Source organism: Rhinatrema bivittatum, chromosome 8 (genome assembly GCF_901001135.1).
Source record: "Rhinatrema bivittatum chromosome 8, aRhiBiv1.1, whole genome shotgun sequence".
NCBI lineage: Eukaryota > Metazoa > Chordata > Amphibia > Gymnophiona > Rhinatrematidae > Rhinatrema > Rhinatrema bivittatum.
The window spans coordinates 65,742,063-65,763,907 of record NC_042622.1 but is presented as its reverse complement, the minus strand read 5'-3'; the positions used below and the strand labels follow the sequence as shown (position 1 = coordinate 65,763,907).

At 44.1% G+C, this 21,845-nt stretch overlaps 1 protein-coding gene across 2 annotated transcripts in view; it reads right to left on the bottom strand.

Moving 5' to 3' along the window:
* The window catches only part of NECAB3 (N-terminal EF-hand calcium binding protein 3), a 295,795-nt gene that overhangs the window by 41,919 nt on the left and 232,031 nt on the right, over positions 1–21,845 (bottom strand). For both annotated transcript variants that reach the window (XM_029613752.1, XM_029613753.1), the window contains one exon: positions 9,129–9,265. In XM_029613752.1, the coding sequence (XP_029469612.1) occupies positions 9,129–9,265 (137 nt within the window). The remainder of the gene's footprint in view (positions 1–9,128; positions 9,266–21,845) is intronic.

The window sequence follows — 21,845 nt, the reverse complement described above, 5'->3', positions numbered from 1 at the left end:
CGCAAATGCACAGTAGAGAGCATATCTACCACGCATGTGCAGACCATAGAGCTCTGCGCTACATGCTGGGTGTCACAGAGGGGAGGAGGAAAGGGCAGACGAGTCGCCGCTCCAAGAAACGGCTCAGCCTGTTCCTCCTCCGCTGGGGAAGGGGGGAGGGAGTAGAGACTGCTGGACAATTAAACACAGGAGGAGGAAAGGGTAGAAGAGTCGCCGAGCCAGTCCGTCTACTGCCGGGGAAGAGGGGGAGGGAGTTGGGGTGGCCGGAGCAGAGCAAATGCAGTAGAAAGCGGCTGTGAAGAGATCACAAGCAGCTGCAGCCTGCAGCAGCCAAAGTGCAAAGAGCTGAACAGAGAACAGCTTGCCCTCCTCCCCTGCCCCTGAGTCCCGCAGATGAGGAGAAGCCAAGTAAATATCCCGCAACTGCGGGGGGGGGGGGGGGGGGAGGAAGGCAGTGCTGTCAAGCCGCCTGTGGGTCTCAGCCACCACAGGAAGAGTTTACATGGGCATCGCTCCACCCCCACTCCCAGCAAAGCACCGTGACAAAAGTGAAAGCCAGAGCCCTGCTCCCTCCTCCCTCTCAAGCCCCCGATCGGATTTCTTAAAGGCACAGGTCTCCCAGAAAGAGCAAAGCAAGCTAGGCAACGTGTCCCAAATCTGCTGCAGTGCCTGCCGCCTGCCCTTTGTGAGGGGGGGGGGGGACGAAGTGTTTTCCTCACTCTCCCAGACACAACAGGCATGAGAACTTTTCAAGCTCTTGCGAGTGCAGAGCAAAGACTTAAGTGGAGAGGGGACAAAAATATTGCCCGTTTTAACTGTGTGAGAGAGAAGTGTGTTAATGTGCGCTGAAGGCGAGTGTGAGTGCCAGAGAGAGAGGGAGACTATGTGAGGGATTGTGTATGTGTGTGAGAGGGACTGGGCGTGCATGTGTGAGGGACAGAGGGAGAGTGTATGTGCAAGAGAGAGAGAGAGGGGAAGCCTATATAGGGAGCTGTATGAGAGAGAGATTCTCTACCCCCCCCCCCAGCTCTCCACTTATAGGTTAGAGTGGAAGGGGTTGAGTGTAAAGGGGAATGGGAGAGCAAAGGAGTTGGGGTCTGTAAGGATAGAGTGAAAGGGGTCTGAGCCTGTCCCTCTGCCACCGGGGAAGGGAGTTGGGATGGCAGGACCATTACGCCTCGCGAGATCCCCCTCGGCCACTGCTGCAGCTCCTACCACCGCCTCCGCCTCTGGCCCTTCGTGGTGCTGGGGGGGGGGGGGGGGGAGCAGAGCAGAGCAAAGACGTAGGAGGAGAGGGGACAAAAATCTCGCCCGTTTTAACAGGCTTAACGGCTTGGACTAAATATTTTACTATTCCATTTCAATGTTTCCGATTGCATTGTTAAATTGAATTTTCATAGATTTTGATTTATTTTCACTTTGATTTAATTATTTCATGTGACATTGCATTGGAATTGAGCTGTGTCATTTACCATACTGTTCATTTAGTGAGTATAGTTTATGTTTTTTTCTTTTTCATTCTTTTTCATTTCTAGATTTATGCGGCTTACATCTAGACACGGATTGCTTCTCACATGGACAATTATATGTTGCATGTTCTAAAGTCGGCAAACCAGACAATCTCTATATCTGCACAGACAATGGAACAACAAAAAATATTGTATACCCACAAGCATTGTGAAATTAAACATATTAGAAACGTGCGCTTTTTCTTTTCTTTCTTTTCCATTTAACCAGACTGAGCCACAGCAACGCGTGGCCGGGTACAGCTAATATATATATATATATATATATATATATGTGTGTGTGTGTGTTTGTATATTTAGAATTATATTTATTATATTCCAAGGATATGTCTGTCATGTTCTGGTTCCATATTATCTTTCTGCTCTGGACTGTCGCTATACTCAGTCTTGTTCCCTCCACCCTGAGTTGGGTTTGGTTCTCTCTTCATCCCTCGTACTAACAGGTTTCCTTTCACATTCAGGCTCTCTCTCTGCCAGTACTGTTCCACCGGAATAAAATTCTTTCAGATTTCCAAGAGGTTTCATCTTTGATAAACCTTAGATCAAAATTGGAAACTTGTCCCTAAAGCATCTCCCAGTACCCAAATCCCTCAATTACTTTTTCTTTGGTTCACACTCCCTTTTTCACCAAGAGTATTAACTAATTTTTGTATTTCTATTTGTAAGACATCAAAAGAAAACTAAGAGGTCAATATTCAAAGCCATTTATTCACAAGTAATCTGGCTAAATAGCAAATTTTTGAATATTGGGCCACTTATCTGGTTATAATTTAGCCAGATAAAATAAAAGTTAGGTTTTTAAGTTAGCCGGCATGAGAATGTGCATGTAAGCGACAGAGTGTGTGTGGAAAAATAAGAGGAATGTGACCATGTGTGTGAAAATGAACATGTATTTATGTGAGAGAGCACAAGAGTGAACAGGTGCGTGCGATACAGTATGTGTGTATGAGAGAGGAGAACGTCTGTGTGCAACCACCCCACTCCCCTGCTAATCCAACACTTCCAGGTATGCTCCTTATCTAAGTCAGCTTTTGTTATCTTCCCATCCTGGGTAGCTGAACATATAAACTGAACTGGATTTGGATTTTAGATGTAATTACTCACCTTTCCAAATCCAAGCTCAAGGTAAGTTACAAACTCAGGTACAGTTGGTAGGTCCCTACCTATGAGGCAAAGGAGGGTGAAGGGACTTGCCTAAGGTCACAAGAAGTATCATTGTTGAGAAATGGGATTCGAACCCAGGCTTTCAGCCCTCTGCATGAACCACTGGGCTATTCCTCCCATACTTAAAACAACAACAAAGACCTCCTACCCCCATGACCTACCACCAAGATTTGTAATAATCTAAACAGCTATCAAACTAATGAGGCTGCTGCCAGAAACTAGTAAGGCTTTTTCAAATATTTGGCCACCTATCAACCCTGTGGCCTTACTGGATGGTACTGAGTCACCTCCAGCTGGGGACTGGGGAGTTCTAGCCTGCTAGCTTCCACCCAGCTACTTCATATGCCTGGTATTCTCATTATCAGCTTGCTCCTTGCCTCTGCTCAAAGGGAGTGACAGGTGGGTTGTTTGCAATCCTGTAACCTCTTAATCTTGTTCATACAACTGTCCTCTGTTTCTGTGCCAAGTGTGCACCTCCTTGCGTGCTCCGACCCCGGATTTTATAACATGGTGCATATTATAAAATCAGGCGTAGATTTGTGCGCGCCAGGTTGCGCACACAAATCTACGCCTGCGCGTAGATATGAAAATCTGGCCCTATGTCAACTTGATTAATAGCAGTTAAAGGATTTCTCCAAGAACTTATCCAATCCTTTTTTTAAATCCAGCTAAACTAACTCCACTAACCACATCCTCTGGCAACAAATTCCAGAGCTTAATTGTGCGTTGAGTGAAAAAGAATTTTGGCCGATTAGTTTTAAATGTGCTATTTGCTAACTTCATGGAGTGATCCCTAGTCCTTCTATTATCCAAAAGAGTAAATAACTGATTCACATTTACCTATTCTAGACTGCTCATGATTTTAAAGACCTCTATCATATCCCCCGTTAGCCGTCTCTTCTTCAAGCTGAACAGCCCTAACCTCTTTAGCTTTTCCTCATAGGGGAGCTGTTCCATCACCGTTATAATTTTTGTCGCCCTTCTCTGTACCTTCTCCTTCACAACTATATCTTTTTTGAGATGTGACTGGATTTGTACACAGAATTCAAGGTGCGGTCTCACCATTGAGCAATACAGAGGCATTATGACATTTTCCATTTTATTCACCATTCCCTTCCTAATAATTCCTAACATTCTGTTTGCTTTTTTGACTGCCGCAGCACACTCAGCCGACGATGTCAATGTATTATCCACTATGATACCTAGATCTTTTTCCTGGGTGGTAATTTCTAATATGGAACCTAACATCATGTAACTACAGCATAGATTATTTTTCCCCATATGCAACACCTTGCACTTGTCCACATTAAATTTCACCTGCCATTTGGATACCCAATCTTCCAGTCTTGCAAGGTCCTCCTGTAATTTATCACAATCCGCTTGTGATTTAACTACTCTGAATAATTTTGTATCATCTGCAAATTTGATTACCTCACTTGCCATATTTCTTTCCAGATCATTTATAAATATATTAAAAAGCACCGTCCAAGTACAAATCCCTGAGGCACTCCACTGTTTACCCTTTTCCACTGAGAAAATTGACCATTTAATCCTACTCTGTTTCCTGTCTTTTAACCAGTTTGTTATCCACGAAAGGACATCGCCTCCTATCCCATGACTTTTTAGTTTTTTTAGAAGTCTCTCATCAGGGACTTTGTCAAACGCCTTCTGAAAATCCAAATACACTACTTCTAGTGGTTAACCTTTATCCACATGTTTATTAAACTCTTCAAAAAATGATGCAGATTTGTTAGGCAAGACTGGAATGACAGTTACAACTCTTAAACAAAAGGCAAGGGGGAACCTGAATGGAGCAGCAGTTACAACTCTAAATAGAAGGCGCAAGAGTAATCTACATGGAACAGCAGTTACAACTCTAAATAGAAGTCACGGGGTAATCTGCATGGAGCGGCAGTTACAATCCTAAACAGAAGGCACAGGGGTAACCTGCATGGATCGGCAGTTACAACTCTAAACAGAAGGCAAGGGGGAACCTGCATGGAGCGGCAGTTACAACTCTAAACAGAAGGGGGAACCTGCATGGAGCAGCAGTTACAATCCTAAACAGAAGGCACAGGGGTAACCTTCATGGAGCGGCAGTTAAAACTCTAAACAGAACACAAGGGGGAACCTGCATGGAGCAGCAGTTACAAATCTAAACAGAAGGCAAGGGGGAACCTGCAAGGAGCGGCAGTTACAATCCTAAACAGAAGGCACAGGGGTAACCTGCATGGAGCGGCAGTTACAACTCTAAACAGAAGGGGGAACCTGCATGGAGCAGCAGTTACAACTCTAAACAGAAGGCAAGGGGGAACCTGCATGGAGCGGCAGTTACAACTCTAAACAGAAGGGGGAACCTGCATGGAGTGGCAGTTACAACTCTAAACAGAAGGCACAGGGGTAACCTGCATGGCGAGGCAGTTACAATCCTAAACACCTCGCTAGGCTGACTGGACACGCCATTTTGGTTTTCTTCTGCCATCAGATTAGTACCACTTTTCTGAATCGTTTCCATTGTCTCAATATCCTTTCGGAGGTACAACCTCTAGAACTGAACACAGTACTTGAGGTAGGTCTTGCTAGCAACTTAAACAGAGGCAATATTATGCAACTGAGCATACAATTAACTTTCCCAGTTGCTTTATTATATTTACTGGCTACCTGTTACAAATTTTTGTATCATCTGCAGACAAGTATATTTTCCCTTAAGTTCCTCAGCAATCTTGCTAGTAAAGATATTGAAAAGATCCAACTCCAATACAGAGTCCTCGGGTACCCTATTGGTCACGTTTCTTTTACTAGCGTGAACTCCATTTACCATCCATCTCTGCCTCTTGTCACTTAACTCACCCACTTTAAAACTTTCTTCTGACCTACACCCATACTGGCTTACTAGTCTTCCAGGCTGAATAGTGTCAAAAGCATTACCAAAGTCCAGAATAAGTCCTTACTGAAGACCAGAAGACTAGACTCCAAATAAGAATATAGTATACTGCAGGAGTGGTTCCAAAACTGGTCTGTCTTTATTGTCTATGAACTATGTGCATAAGTTGCATTCCAAAGGAACAATAAGTTTTAAGTTCTCAACTTCTATGCAGAGCAACTGAACTACAAACAAGATCTAGTACGAAACTTCATAGACTCTAAGCCAGCACCCCTCTTATGAATCACTAATTTTCAGTAATCTTGACTGAGGGGTTAAAGGGGCTCTTAGGGAAGATAAGGCCATTGCAGAAAGACTAAATGAATTCTTTACTTCCTTGTTTACTAATGAGGATGTTGAGAAGATAGCAGTTCTGGAGATGGTTTTCAAGGGTGATGAGTCAGATGAACTGAACCAAATCACTGTGAACCGGGAAGATGTAGTAGGCTAGACTGACAAACTAAAGAGTAGCAAATCATCTGGACCGGATGGTATGTATCCTAGGGTACTGAAGGAAACAAAATTTCTGATCTATTAGGTTACAAATTTTAACTATCATTAAAATCATCCATTGTACCTGAAGACTGGAGGATAGCCAATGTAACCCCCAATATTTAAAAAGGATTCCAAGGACGATTCGAGAAACTATAGGCCAGTGAGCCTGACTTCAGTGCCAGAAAAAATACTGGAAACTATTCTCAAGTTCAAAATCGTAGAGCATATAGAAAGACATGGTTTAATGGACTACAGTCAACATGGATTTACCCAAGGAAAGTCTTGCCTAACAAATCTGCTTCATTTTTTGAAGGGGTTAATAAACATGTGGAAAAAGATGAACCGGCAGATGTAGTGTATTTGGATTTTCAGAAGGCGTTTGACAAAGTCCCTCATGAGAGGCTTCTAAGAAAAGTAAAAAGTCATAGGATAGGAAGCAATGTCCTTTCGTGGAAAACAAACTGGTTAAAAGACAGGAAACAGAGAGTAGGATTAAATGGTCAATTTTCTCAGTGGAAAAGGGTAAACAGTGGAGTGCCTCAGGGATCTGTACTTGGACCAATGCTTTTCAATATATTTATAAATGATCTGGAAAGGAATAAGATGGGTGAGGTTATCAGATTTGCAGATGATACAAAATTATTCAGAATAGTTAAATCACAAGCGAATTGTGATACATTACAGGAGGACCTTGCAAGACTGGAAGATTGGGCATCCAAACGGCAGATGAAATTTAATGTGGACAAGTGCAAAGTGTTGCATATAGGGAAAAATAACCCTTGCTGTAGTTACACGATGTTAGGTTCCATATTAGGAGCTACCACCCAGGAAAAAGATCTAGGCATCATAGTGGATAATACTTTGAAACCATCGGCTCAGTGTGCTGCAGCAGTCAAAAGAGCAAACAGAATGTTAGGAATTATTAGGAAGGGAATGGTTAAGAAAATAGAAAATGTCATAATGCCTCTGTATCGCTCCATGGTGAGACCTCACCTTGAATACCGTGTACAATTCTGATCGCTGCATCTCAAAAAAGATACAGTTACGATGGAGAAGGTACAGAGAAGGGCAACCAAAATGATAAAGGGGATGGAACAGCTCCCCTACGAGGAAAGGCTGAAGAGGTTAGGGCTGTTCAGCTTGGAGAAGAGACGGCTGAGAGGGGATATGATAGAGGTCTTTAAAATCATGAGAGTCTTGAATGAGTAGATGTGAATCGGTTATTTACACTTTCGGATAATAGATGGACTAGGGGGCACGCCATGAAGTTAGCAAATAACACATTTAAGACCATTCGGAGAAAATTCTTTTTCACACAACGCACAATTAAACTCAGGAATTTGTTGCCAGAGGATGTGGTTAGTGCAGTTAGTGTAGCTGGGTTTAAAAAAGGTTTGGATAAGTTCTTGGAGGAGAAGTCCATTAACTGTTATTAATCAAGTTGACTTAGGGAATGGCCTCTGCTATTACTGGCATCTGTAGCATGGGATCTTCTTGGTGTTTGGGTAATTGCCAGATTCTTGTGGCTTGGTTTGGCCTCTGATGGAAACAGGATGCTGGGCTTGATGGACCCTTGGTCTGACCCAGCATGGCAATTTCTTATGTTCCTCCCTAGGATCACTGGGAGCGCCCAGCAACGGGAGATGGGTCTTGTTTCCCTACTCCATGCTAGTTCCTGCTCCTATTCCTTCTTTGTGATAGGTTGCTGCATTTTCTTTCTCACTCTAACTCATTCTGATCTCTCTAGAGGATGTCCAGCCCCTAGCTGTCCTCAGGATGATCTGGAACATACCAGGAGATAGGGTTTATATGTGCTCTCTCACTGCCTACTAGGGATGTGCAGACGGACCGCATAAGTTACATTCGGTATTCATATTTGTCGGGGGGCAGATACGTTACATTCGGCAAGGGAGGGCCCCCAATCCATTCATGCGTTCCATTCTTATTCGTTTCCTGGCTAAAATTTAATTAACAACAACCCTCCACCCTCCTGACCCCCCCAAGACTTACCAAAACTCCCTGGTGGTCCAGCGGGGGTTTGGGAGCCATCTACTGCACTCACGCTGTTGGCTGCCGGTATTCAAAATGGCGCCGATAGCCTTTGACCTTACTATGTCACAGGGGCTACCGGTGCCATTGGTCAGCTCCTGTCACATGGTAGGAGCAATGGATGGCCGGCGCCATCTTGTACTCCTACCATGTGACAGGGGCCGACCAATGGCGCTGATAGTAAGGGCAAAGGCTATTGGCGCCATTTTGAATACTGGCAGCCGATGGCCCGAGTGCAGGAGATGGCTCCAGGACCCCCGCTGAACCACCAGGGACTTTTGGCAAGTCTTGGGGGGGGTCAGGAGGGTGGGTTTTTTTTAAATTCACTCCTTTAGACGGCCGAATAATTCAGTGAAGATTCGTTGTATTCTTGGGAATTGCGATACGTTTCGCTTCCCCACGAATACAACGAATATGGCCCTATACGTTGCGGATTGCCAATACATTGCAAACAAATGCACACCCCTACTGCCTACTGTGTTTGAATTCCTCCAGGTCCCCTTCTGTGTGCATGCTCCTCTGCTCCTTGCTGTGTGAGTGCTCCTTCCCTCCCCACTCTATGCATGCTCCTCCATGGCTTATTTTGAGCACGCTTCCCTGTGTCTGCTCTATGGCAAGCTTCACCTGGGCACTCTGCAGCCTCACCGTGTGTGTCTGTGTGCTCTGTATGCCAGCTCCTCCAACCTCTCATTCACGCCCTGCTCTTTGCATGTGTTCCTCTGTGCAGACACTTCTTTCAAATTCTATTTTGAGGGAGGTTTGGAGGCACATATCGTGAGAAAAAGAGGATATTCCTTACAGCGCTGCTGGAATGCACTGGAGCTGTAAGGAATTTTTTTTTTTTAAAGCTGATTTTTTAACTAGAATGTGGGATTCTCCATAAAAATGCAGACCAGCTGTCCTTTCCAATCTGAAGACTGTGTCACGGGAGGCTCCCAGCTTTCGTGTCCCCATGTCCATAGGCTGCTTACCTTTCCTGGTCTGTCTGCTCTTCAATTGTGTCCAAAGCACAGCCCAGAGAGCTCTGCAACGACTGTAACTGGCTCATTGTCTCTCGCAGCAGAAAGCGAGTGACAAACTGATCAGTCTTGGAGGCGCTCTCGTAGTCCTGAGGGAAAAGAGAAAGAGTGTATCATGAGTGAGGAGACAAGGTTATACTGCAGAATTACAGGGAGGAGTTATACTACTGAAGTTAAATGAAGGTGTCCTGAAGTTATACCACAGCAGTCATGGAATTATACTGAGGAGTTACACTGGGGAATCAGCATTATATTGAGAAATTATACTAAGAAGTCATGGAGTTGTACTGCAAGCATCTTAGAGTTATGGGTGTAATTTTCAAAAGCATATATGCACATAAATGGCTTATTGAAAATTATCTCAGGGAGTTGTTGATGTAAAAATTCACGGAAGCAATATCATGTGTACTTTTATGAGTACTGGAAAGAGGCATTCCCAGGGGGCGGAGTTTGGGGTGAGGAAATAATTTACACACATACTTTCAATTTTCAAATGTATGTGTGTAAATGTCCACATGGATCTCTCTAGCAGGAGGAAATGTATGTGCCTATAGGATGCACGTGGTCCTGCTAATTTTTAAAGCAGACTTTGTACACACGGCCTTCAACTCTGTGTAGGCTGTTGTAAAGCCGGGTCTATAATGAGGAGTTATGGCATTATCTTGAGGCGTTGTACTCCAGATATGCTGGGGTTATACTGAGGAGTCACATTAAGGAAGCATGCAGTTTTGCAGAGGAGGTACACTGCAGCGGTCATGGAATTATATATAGGAGATAGATATACTTAACAAATTTGTACTGAGTAGTTATAGTGGGGTGTCATGGAGTTATATAGGGAAGATAGCTTTCAAACAAATTTGCACGGTGACATGTATGGCCGAGAGCAGATCTATGTTAATAGTTTATAACCCGTGCATATGATATATGCATGTTTTATAAAATATCTGTATCTCTGCCCTGCAACATATGGACGTATGTAGGCTTATGCATGAATACATGCAATGCATTTATACAATATATATCAAGGAATTGAACATGCGTACTTTTCCTGTTTTAAAAATATACACATGAATATTTTACACTCGAAAATAAGGTAGGACTTACTCGCGCAAATCAGGATTTATGTGGGTAAGTCCGTGTATTTTAAAAGATGCGCGTAACAAGGAAATTACCAATTTTACCAATTAGTCCACCAGTTTGCCCACTCCTTCTCCAGGTCGTCGAGACCCTCCTGGTTCTTCAGCCTGAACTCCCACCCCCCCCCAGTTCACCCAGCCCTCCCACCCTGTCAGTACTACACAATAAACACTGCTTTTCACAAAATTATGTAACCCTCCACCACCTCTCCCCATAAAACAAGCTATTGTATGTCCTACGTACAATATATCGTTTAACACTGAAAATATTATGTTCCAATCATAGGATTCCTGGCAGACTGAAATCTTTAGTAGATAACCAGGGTGTAAGTTGTGTAGAACCTGTGATCAGAATTATCTAACAATACTGTACATGAGCTTTTGAAACCAAAGAGTCCCTTTTTTAGTTGTCACAACAGGACATTGGGGGGTAATTTTGAAAGACTTACATGGGGGTTGTGCATGTAAAAATCAACATATATGCAGCCTCGGAGGGTGGAAAATACATTTTCAGAAGGATGGGAGTACACATGAAATATTGCATAAAGGTATGCGGGTACAAAGATGGCATTATGGCATATTCTGTGCTGGGGTTTGGAAGTATGTACTTATGTATTTTAAAATGGAGTGCACACATACATCATCAAACATGCAACATGCTTTTACAACTGCTAATTAAGACAGGGATATTAAATCTGACTTCTCTTTCATCTGCAGTTTTTGGGTGGGGATGGCCTGGAGCAAGTTGTGGAGGGTGTGGGTGAGCTGGTAAAGGTCTGGGCCAACTTGTGCTTGGAAGCAGGCACACAGCTATTTTCTTAAGTGAGGTACACACATACATCAGTTAACCTTATAAAATACCTGCTTCCAAACATAAACTGAAGGTTATTATGTGCACGTGCTACAATTATTTAACATATCAAATATATGCATGTATTTTTATTACACAGGTGTAAAAACTATGTGCATTCCTGCATTATAAAAATGTGCATGCACTGAAAGATAAGAACGTACTTTCAGGGTGGTGATACACGGTATTTTATCTGCACAGCTTATAAAATACTGACGTAACTTTAGACAAACCTACTTATGCATGTACGTGCTGAATTATGCACACTACAGAAAATTACCTTCATTATTCACATCCGAAGATGGGACTTATGAGATCTTGACAGCTCATGTACAATATTTTTGGATAATATTTACATTTCTAATAAAAGCTATAATGACCTGCAATGAATTTAGTTTTCTTCAGGAGCCATAAAGCTACTAGATCACTGTGTTACATACAGTATATACCAGTTACTAAACTGAAAATAAAATGCTTCTCTTTACTGGATGTGTTTTGTTTTTTCTAATCGTGTTGGTCCTGGTCTCTCTTCTTTCTGCATTGCTTTTGTCTGTCGTCTTCAACTCTCATTTTCATTTAACTTTTTTTCTCTTTCTGTCTTCATCGGTTCTTCTCTTATTTTAACAATTCCTCTTCTATCTTAGGCCTGGATTCATTATTCTCGCAGAGAATAGTGAATCGCGTGGTACTGGGGGGCGGGCCTCCGAAAGCCGGCAGCCTTCGCACCACAGTTGTGCGAAACTGGCGGCGATAAGGTTCCTTACCTTTTGCCACCAGCGATGTCTCTGCAGCGTCGGCCCTGGTGCCGCCCCGACTCCTCCTCTTCCAGGGCCTACTCCGCCCCGATCACCCTATCGGACGCGAAAAGGGACTTTTCGTGTGCGAAAGCTATTGAAAATGACCCCCTTAGTCTCTGACATCCATTTTTCCCATTCATTCGCTCCCTCACACCTCCCAGGCATTCTCCCCTTCTCACCTTACATTTCAGCCTTCTCCTCCTCTTCCTCCCTCTCCCCCCCCCCCCCCAGCAGCTAAGTCTTGCGTCTAAGGATGTATTTAGGTTGGGACAAGGTGCAAATCTGAGGATATTAAAGCGAAAGTACTTTTGCTTTAGAAATTGGTGCAAAATAAAAGTTCCAATAAGGGCAGTCTGAAAATTGCCACCTGCAGTCAGAGAGGGAATTAAAATGATGCAGAAAGTTAGGGAAGGAGAGAGCCTTGCAGTCACGGGGAAGAGTGCTTTGCTTCTGAGGATACCAGCCAGGGTGGAAACATTTCCTCGTAATACAACTAAAAGCGCACACACTGTGGAACACTGCGCAGTTTTTGAACCCCATTGAGGGAGCCAAGTAACACGCATTTTAACTGCTTTGACATTGCTTTGAGATTCATCTTCACAAATGGCACAGATTTTTCCATCTGAATGAAGTCAGTGTCTGCAAATTGTAAACAGGCATGAAGTTACTGAAATGTTTGCTATTCGGTTATGGAAACAAATTATTCTTCCATCCCTACTAATCAGCTTCAGATTTACACACCAGCTGGCTCTGGTCACCCAAAGCAAGGATTTCTCCTTGGCAACATTACTGCAAACACGATTTAAAGAGAATAGAAATCTCCAGCTGTTATTCCTCAACGGCCAGAGACGGGGGATCCTGGTGATTACATAAGAATTTGCCATGCTGGGTCAGACCAAGGGTCCATCAAGCCCAGCATCCTGTTTCCAACAGAGGCCAAACCAAGCCACAAGAAGCTGGCGAGAACCTGACTCTTGGCACTAAGGCTACCAAGTTTTCTGAATTCTCAGCGAGACTATTCCTTACAAAGGAGATAATTTTTAAAGGAATTGCACATGTAGAAGTAGCATGCATCGGTGCAATTTTCCAAAGCCCATTTATGTGCGTAAAAACCTGACAACTGATCCCTATGGCGTGAATTTTCAAAGGTGATTTTCAAAGTCGTTTTGTGGGGTAAATAGCAATTTACCTGCCATCTCCCTCGATAAAGCTAAGGTACGCACAATGTTCCACAACACGCGTACTTTTAACCACACTGAGAGCTGTTCCCGGGAGGGAGGGGATCATGTTTAGGTTGGGGGAGGTAAAGGACAAGTACTGATTGCAATTTCAACTCCACCCAGGTACTTTTCCAGCAAAATTCTTCTCTCACAAAGAGCAAGTGCCAATGTCTACAGGTACTTTGTACCACAGCAAATTTCTCAGTAAAAGTATGCAAGTTCATTTTGCTTTGAAAATTGGAGCAAAGTCTGCAGGTTAGAGTTATCTGTGAACTTTGTCCCAATGAAGACGGTTTGAAAAATAGACTTCTTCCAGCATGTAATATGTATTTCCTCAAAACTGACCCTTCAACAGTGAAAGTCTGGAGAGTATCAGCGATATTAAAACAACCGACACGTGACAGCGAGTAGTCAGGCCAGCCAGGAGGCCCAGGGGTAACCACTTCAGGGGGAGGAGTAGCCTAGTGCTTCCAGCTGCATCCTAAGAACCAGGGATGCCAGGAAAAACAGGGTTCAAACTCCTGCTGATGCTCCTTGTGATCTTGGGAAGTCACTAAACCAAGGCATTTCCCACAGGTTAGAGGCCCATTCGCGCTCAGTTTTGCTACAGATGCTAATAAGCTCCAAGCTCATTAGCAAAATTTCATGAGACATTTTTTGTGGGATGCCACAGCCAGGACCTTCATCCATTCCTGGCGATGGAAATACGTGAAGCTGGCCCAGGATCCATGAACTGCCACGAAGGGCCTAATGACCCTTGTGAAGTACCTACCCAACCCCACCACATATCCAAAAATTCCCTGGTAGTCCCTTTCAGATAGTGAGCCAGTGCTCTTGAGGTATAGTTCTTTTTTAAAATTTTATTTTGCAAAACAGGCCAGCAAAGCATTTTTTATACATCCATTTTCATCAAATATCACACTAGTAAGCTGCTTTGTATGATTCTATATTGCAGCAGTTCATTAATGTGGCATTTAAACTTTTGTATATAATGAACTCAGAACAAAACCCCAATTTTGCAAAATGTTTTCATAAACGTTTTTGTTTGTGCAAAAAAAATCAAGCAAACTGCCAAGATTTATAGCCATGTTGTTCAATTTCTTGCACGAAAACACTTCTTGCAAAAAAATATTTCCCAGCTTAGTACATCAGCCTTCAGCTCAGATTTGGAAAGATAAATAATAATAGAATCTAAAAAATAAATCTAAATCCTATACTGACTGTGTGCCACTTTGTATAGGCTAATTCCCCCAAAAGGCAAAAATTATAAAATGAGACTGCAACACATTGACACAAAGCCCTTTATAGTAAATGTAATCCCTGCCTTTCCCCCTCCAGCTCTAAAAATGGAGAGAATTATTTTTTCTGTACAAAAAAGAATTGAGAAAAAAATATATAGTTTGTAAAAACTGCCTCGGAAACCATTGCTTCTCATCTTCAAAAATATGCATTTTCCCGAAATTGGAGGGCCAGGGTCAGGACATATTGCATTTTTTGACGCTTATGCAGAAGGAACATGTTCAATACAAAAGAAACTTTGAAGACCCATCATGTTGTCAATGCACAAATTCAAAGCAAGAAACACAATAGCACTGCCATTATATTTGTAATGATATGAGTGGGTTTTTGATGCCACCATAATCATCCCTCAGTTCTATGACCTATAGATTGTTAGAACTCGCTTCTATTACACACTCCCGGTACATTGTAAATAAGATCAAAAGTGACTCTCTTCTGTGAAATACAATATCATCCATTTAGTACCCATTTTAATAGATCACACATTCTGTAAGTGCAAGTTAGTCATCATCATCATCATCATAGTTTATTTATCTCATGCCTTTCCAGCCAGGAACTGCACGGCCTTTTACAGATAGTACAAATACAAAGTGGGTACCGTATTATTATATGTTACCAACACAGCACACAGCATTTAAAAAGAGGAAATGTAGTACATGAAAATGTATATGAGATATAATATGCCAGAGTTCCAGCAGGTAATTGAATGAAGGCTTACTATGGGTGCACGATTAGTGCATTCTCTAATTTCAACTATGTCCCACACCATATATGCCAACATAGAAAATCATAAAACAATAGGGAGCTGAAGAAGTCAGTCAGTCCATCTCCCCTCTGCCAGGCAAGATCCACAGTACCTGGAGGGTTTATTTATTTACATTTCTTCCTTGCCAGGCAAGTTACAACAAGTCTGCTGAAGGACGGGTGCGTTTAATCATAAGACTGGAAAAAGGTGGCTGTTGTCCCGCTTTATAAAAGTAATAATAGGAAGGAGGTTGGAAATTGCAGGCCCATTATTTTGACCTTAGTGGCGGAAAAATTAACGGATACTCTTGTAAAGAAAAGGATGGTGAAGCATCTTGAATCTGACAGGTTGTGGGATCAAAGGCAGTGTGTCTTGCCAGTCAGTGGGAGATCGTGTCGCATGAATCTGCTTGATCTGATCGGGCGATGACGAGAGAATTAAATCAAGGGCGTGCGCTGGCTGTGGTTCAGTTGGATTTCAGCAAACGTCTGATACCGTCCTGCATATGAGGCTCCTAAATAAACTGTGCAATCAGGAAGTGGGTCCCAAGATAGTGGGCTGGATTAGAAACTGGTAGAGTGATAGAAGAAAGAGGGTATTGGTAAATGAAAGGAAAAAAAGAAGGTTAGGAGCGTGCCTCGGGGATTGGTCCTGGGGCCGGTTCTGTTCGCTAAGCTTGTAAGCAATAATGCGGAGGGATTAGGGAAAAAATCTTTTTGTGGATGATACTAAGATTTGCAAACTACTGGGCATGCCTGAGGGAGTACCTAGAATGAGAAGTGATTTAGGAAACTTTGGGAGTGTCAACTGCTTGGCAGCAAAGCTTCAATATAAAAAAAAAAAAAAAGCAGCGTTATGCATTTTGGGTGCAGCACTCCAGGCAGCAGTACATGAAAAGAGGCGAAACAATGCAACATGGCAGTGGCCAGAGCCAGAGGGATGTTAGGATGCATAAGGAAAAGAGGGTGTGATTTCCAAGCCTTGAATAAAACCTCCACTCTTCAACACAAACTCGCATGCAATAACTGGATCTAAATAAGAATCCAACTACCATAAACTTACGCACATCATTACGTGCTGAGTTTTATCATATCATTATCATTCACTACTGTGTCATATTTATTCTCTTGGTTACTTATTTTACCGTTTCATATTTATGTACCGTCTCATTTATTCACATAGGCCTATTTATTCACTCCGCTATACTACTACACTAATTGGCTGAAATGTAAATATTGCATTGTTCAATCTCTCCCCTCTTCCAGCTCCAAGTTAATTTTCCCTGTTTTATTGTTTTATTGTAACTTTCTCACACCCTTCAATTGATTCTCTGTATTTAAAGTTCACAGTTCTATTGGGAATATTGTTATCACGTTACCTTATGCTTTTCACACATTGTTAATTGTAAACCGGGTTGATGTGATGCCAGTCATGAAACTCAGTATAACAAAAACAATAAATAAATAAATAAATAAATTATGCCATTGTACAGGTCGCTAGTGAGACCTCACCTGGAGTACTGTGTTCAGTTCTAGAGACTTTAGCTTGGAGGTGGATACAGACTGAGGTGGTCCAGAGAAGTGTGAAGTCTGTTTCAGAAGTTCTATGAGACGAGACTTAGAAATCTAAACATGAATACCTGACAGGAGAGGCAAGACAGGGAAGATATGGTAAAGACATTGAAATGCCTGGAAGGTATCAATAATGCATAAGTTGCAAAAGCTATTGCAAGGAAAAGGGTGTCCTGGCACAAGACATCATGATATGACACTCTAGCAGGGTAGATTTTGGAGAAAAATCAGGAAACATAGAAACATAGAAATGACGGCAGAAGAAGACCAAACGGCCCATCCAGTCTGCCCAGCAAGCTTCACACCTTTTTTTTTCTCATACTTATCTGTTTCTCTTAGCTCTTTGGTTCTATTTCCCTTCCACCCCCACCATTAATGTAGAGAGCAGTGATGGAGCTGCAACCAAGTGAAATATCAAGCTTGATTAGTTACGGGTTGTAGGGGAAGTAACCGCCGCAATAAGCAAGCTACACCCATGCTTATTTGTTTTACCCAGACTGTGTTATTCAGCCCTTATTGGTTGTTTTTCTTCTCCCCTGCTGTTGAAGCAGGGAGCTATGCTGGATATGCGTGTAGTATCAGTTTTTCTTCTCCCCTGCCGTTGAAGCAGGATATGCATTGAAAGTGAAGTATCAGGCTTATTTGGTTTGGGGTAGTAACCGCCGTAACAAGCCAGCTACTCCCCGCTTTGTGAGTGCGAATCCTTTTTTTCTTCTCCCCTGCCGTTGAAGCAGAGAGCTATGCTGGATATGCGTGAAGTATCAGTTTTTCTTCTCCCCTGCCGTTGAAGCAGAGAGCTATGCTGGATATGCGTGAAGTATCAGTTTTTCTTCTCCCCTGCCGTTGAAGCAGAGAGCTATGCTGGATATGCGTGAAGTATCAGTTTGGAACGCCCTCTCGAGGTGGATGGTGGTGGCTAAAACAGTAAGTGAGTTTAAGGGCATCCTTAGTTGCTAAAAGTGGAAAGAACAGAAAGTGTGACCTGAGGACACATATGTAAATGTTCATAGCACTGTACTCATCTGATTTAATGATGGGTGTTGGAGCTGCCAGAATACCTGGCAAAGAGGTTAATATGAAATGTTACACGTCCTAGGCAACCACATGGCCAGGTGTTTGACGGGCTGCGATGGTAGAAAGGACTAGCAGCTAGGGCTGTCTGGCAGGCTGCATGATTTGTAATAAGTAGAAGTCCTGGTGTGATGGAGTGCAGCGCTGCCGGAGGCAGGAATGGATAAGATTCCATAAGGCGGCTGGTAATACTAGAGCCAGCCAGCAGGGGGAGCAGATGAAGACGAGAACTACAAATCCCAGGTTCCTAGAACCACCACCTGACCTGTAGGGAGAGCCTGGAGGACAGCAGGTGGCAGACTTGGACTAATGAGTCACACAGGTGAGCCTAGGGAGCTAGAGGAAGGGGGCGTGCCTAGGTAGCGGCAGTGGCCAGAAAAAGCCAGTGCCAGGAAGCAAAGAGGAAGGAAATGGAGGTAGGTTCCGGGGGAGAGGAATCCTCCAGCTGTCTCAGGGGCACAGCCTAGCCTGAAAAGGGAAACGGATAACCTGTACCCTAAGGGAAGTTAGGGCAGGGGTGTTTGCGGGTGAACTGGAGAGCCGGGGGGCTCAAACAGTACCTTTAATCCAGCACCTGTGTTAAGGGGTTAGACTGCTGGAGAGCGGGGGCAGGGTCATTTGTTCAGCTCTTGAGGGGACGGAGCCAATGTAACAGATTCAGCTACTCTGCTTTATAAAAATGCTTTGAGGAACATCTCTCTCTCTGTGTTATCTTTGGGGGTTGGGGGACTGCTTCAACCCCACGCCATACAAAGAGAACCCAGAAGCCCAGCAAAACCAGGGCCAGCGGAGACCTGAACCCAGGGAGTCCTGTGAGACTGAGGGACTCCAGGGATGTCCAGGACTCGCGAGGGGCCTGAACCGGAGGCAGCGGGGTGGCACCCAAGGCAGCACGGGCGGTGAGCCTTCACACCTGGTAAAAATGCAAGCAACCACATAGGTGGATCTGTCTGACAGGCTATGCAAAGAAGCTGGATCCCTAGTAGTGAAGGCTCTTCATGGAGGCGCAAGCGTATGTTTTTAAAATCTACCCCACTATGAGTACTTTTACCTGCACTGAGTCAAAGTCAAGCAGAAGAGGTAAAGCAAGTTGACAAAACATTTTTCAGATATATAACACAAAGGAGGAAGGCCAGAGGTGCCGCAAGATTGGAGAAGAGCAGTAGTAGTCCTGCTTCACAAAAGTGGTAGCAGAGAGGAGGCTGGAAACTACAGGCCAGTTAGCCTTACCTTGGTGGTGGTAAATTAATGAAGGAAAGGATCATGAACGATCTACAATCTGATGGGTTACTGAACCCGAGGCAACATGGTTTCACCAGGGAAGCTCCTGTCAAATGAATCTGATTTATTTATTTTATTTGGTGGCTAGAGAATTTGATCAAGGAAGAGCACTCGATGTGATCTCCCTGGATTTCAGCAAAGTTTTTGATATAGTCCCACATAGGAGGATCATGAATGAAATGAGAAGCCTGGCAGTGGGTCCCAAGGTAGTGGAACAGATTACAAATTGGTTGATTGAGAAGTGACAGTGTGTAATGGTAAGTGGAACCTATTCTGAAGAGAGAACAGTGTTAAGTAGGTGCTTCAAGGATCAGTTTTGGGACTGGTTCTATTCAATATCTTCAAGAGCCACATCGCAGAGTGGTTAGAAGAAAATGTTTCTCTTTTTGCGGGTGATACTAAGATCTTCAACAGAATGGACTCACCTGAAGGACTAAAGAGAATGAAAGGTGATTTAAGAAAGCTCAAAGGGGTACATTTTAAGAAACAGTGCGCGCGAGTACTTTTGTTCGCGCACCAGGCGCGACAAAAGTACACTGGGTTTTATCAGATATGCGCCGAGCCCTGCGCGCACTGTCCATTCCCTCCGAGGCCTCTCTGAAATCGGAGGGAACTCGGAGGGAACTTTCTTTCCACCCCCCCGCACCTTCCCCTCCCTTCCCCTACCTAATCCCCCCCCCCCCGGCCCTATCTAACCCCCCCCCTACCTTTATTCTAAAAGTTACGCCTGCCTCTGGCAAGTGCAACTCGCGCGCGCCAGCGGGCTGCTGACGCACCATCTCCCAACCCGGGGGCTGTTCCGGAGGCCTCAGCCGCGCCCCCGGAACGCCCCCGGGCCGGCACCACGCCCCCGACATGCCCCTGGGAACGCCCCTATCGTCGCGCCGCCCACCCGACACGCCCCCCTGTAGCGAAGCCCCGGGGCGCGCGCAGGGGTTTTTTAAAAGGGTTATGCCCATACCTTATGCTCGCAACCCTTTTAAAATCCGGCCCAAAGAGTGGTCAAATATTTGGCAGCTGGGATTCAATGCTAAGAATGCAGAGTCATGCATTTGGGGTCCAGTAATCCAAAAGAACTGTATGCGATATGGAGTGAAGGACTAAGGTGCACGGCCCGGGAGAGGGACCTTGGGGTCTTGGTGTCTGGTGATCTGAAGGCAACAAAAGAATTTGATAAGGTGGTGGCTAAAGCCAGAGAGATGCTGGGCTGCATAGAAAGAGGAATAATCAGCAGGAAAAGGAGGTGATAATGCCCTTGTACAGGTCTTTGGTGAGGCCTCCCCTGGAGTACTGTGTTCTATTCTGGAGACCGAACCTCAAAAAGGATAGAGATGGGATGGAAGTGGTACAGAGAAAGATAACCAAAGTTATGTGGAGTCTGTCCTGGAAGACCTATGAGAAGAGGCTGAAAGATCTAAATATGTATGTCTTGGAAGAGAGAAGGTGCAGGGAAGAAATGATACAGATCTTCAAATATCTGAAAGGTATTAATGATGCACAAACATCAAACCTTTTTTGGAAAGGAAACTGTAGAATTAGGGGTCAAGATACGGAGGACGACTCAGAACCAACGTCAGGAAATATTTTTTCACAGAGAGGATGGTGGATGCATAGAGTGCCCTTCCGGAAGAGGTGGTGAAGCAGACAATGGTGATGGAATTCATAAGGGAATGGGACAAACACTGTGGATCCCTACAGGCTAGAACAGTGGTTATCAACCTTTTTCCCTTTGTGATACACCTGACGGACAACCCTCACATGTGTGACACACTACTCATTACAATCTATGGCTGAAATAAATTAAAAAGGCCCTGTATTACTTTTATTGTTAAGAATGACACAAGGGAAAACTAAGAGTACTCTCTCTGAACATAAATTAAATAGTAAACCTCCCATACCAGAACAGCACCAATTTCCAGCACGCAAACAGTAACCATCTTACCTAAGAAAAGGCAACACTGAAAATATTATACCAGGCCTTAAGACACCAATACAGCTCCTATTAGGAAAACAGACCAAGCCAGGCTGCTATAGAGCCCTACACAGAAACTACACACCAGCAGAATACCTCACCTCAGTCATATGTGCAGACCCTCACCTAACAAACGGGCCGATACAGTAAAGTCCGCAGGAGAGCGGGCGAATGCTCGCTCTCCCGCGAGAGCGGCGCTCACAGGCCACTCTCCTGTGCGCGCGATTCTGTATTCAAATTAGGTCCAATGGTAAAAACAGGTAAAAAGAGGCGCTAGGGATACTAGCGCGTCCCTAGCGCCTCTTTTTGGACAGGAGCGGCGGTTGTCAGCGGGTTTGACAGCCGACGCTCAATTTTGTTGGCGTCGGTTCTCAAACCTGCTGACAGCCACGGGTTCGGAAAATGGACGCCGGCAAAATTGAGTGTCCGGTTTTCGAGCCGCGGGCTGACTTCAATTTTTTTTTTTTTTAACTTTTTGTAACTTTCGGGACCTCCGACTTAATATCGACATGATATTAAGTTGGAAGGTGCACAGAAAAGCAGTTTTTACTGCTTTTCTGTGCACTTTCCCGGTGCCCGGAGAAATTAGCGCCTACCTTTGGGTAGGCGCTAATTTCTGAAAGTAAAATGTGCGGCTTAGCTGCACATTTTCCTTTCTGAATCGCGTGGGAATACCTAATAGGGCCAACCACATGCATTTGGATGTTGCGGGCGCTATTAGGTTCGG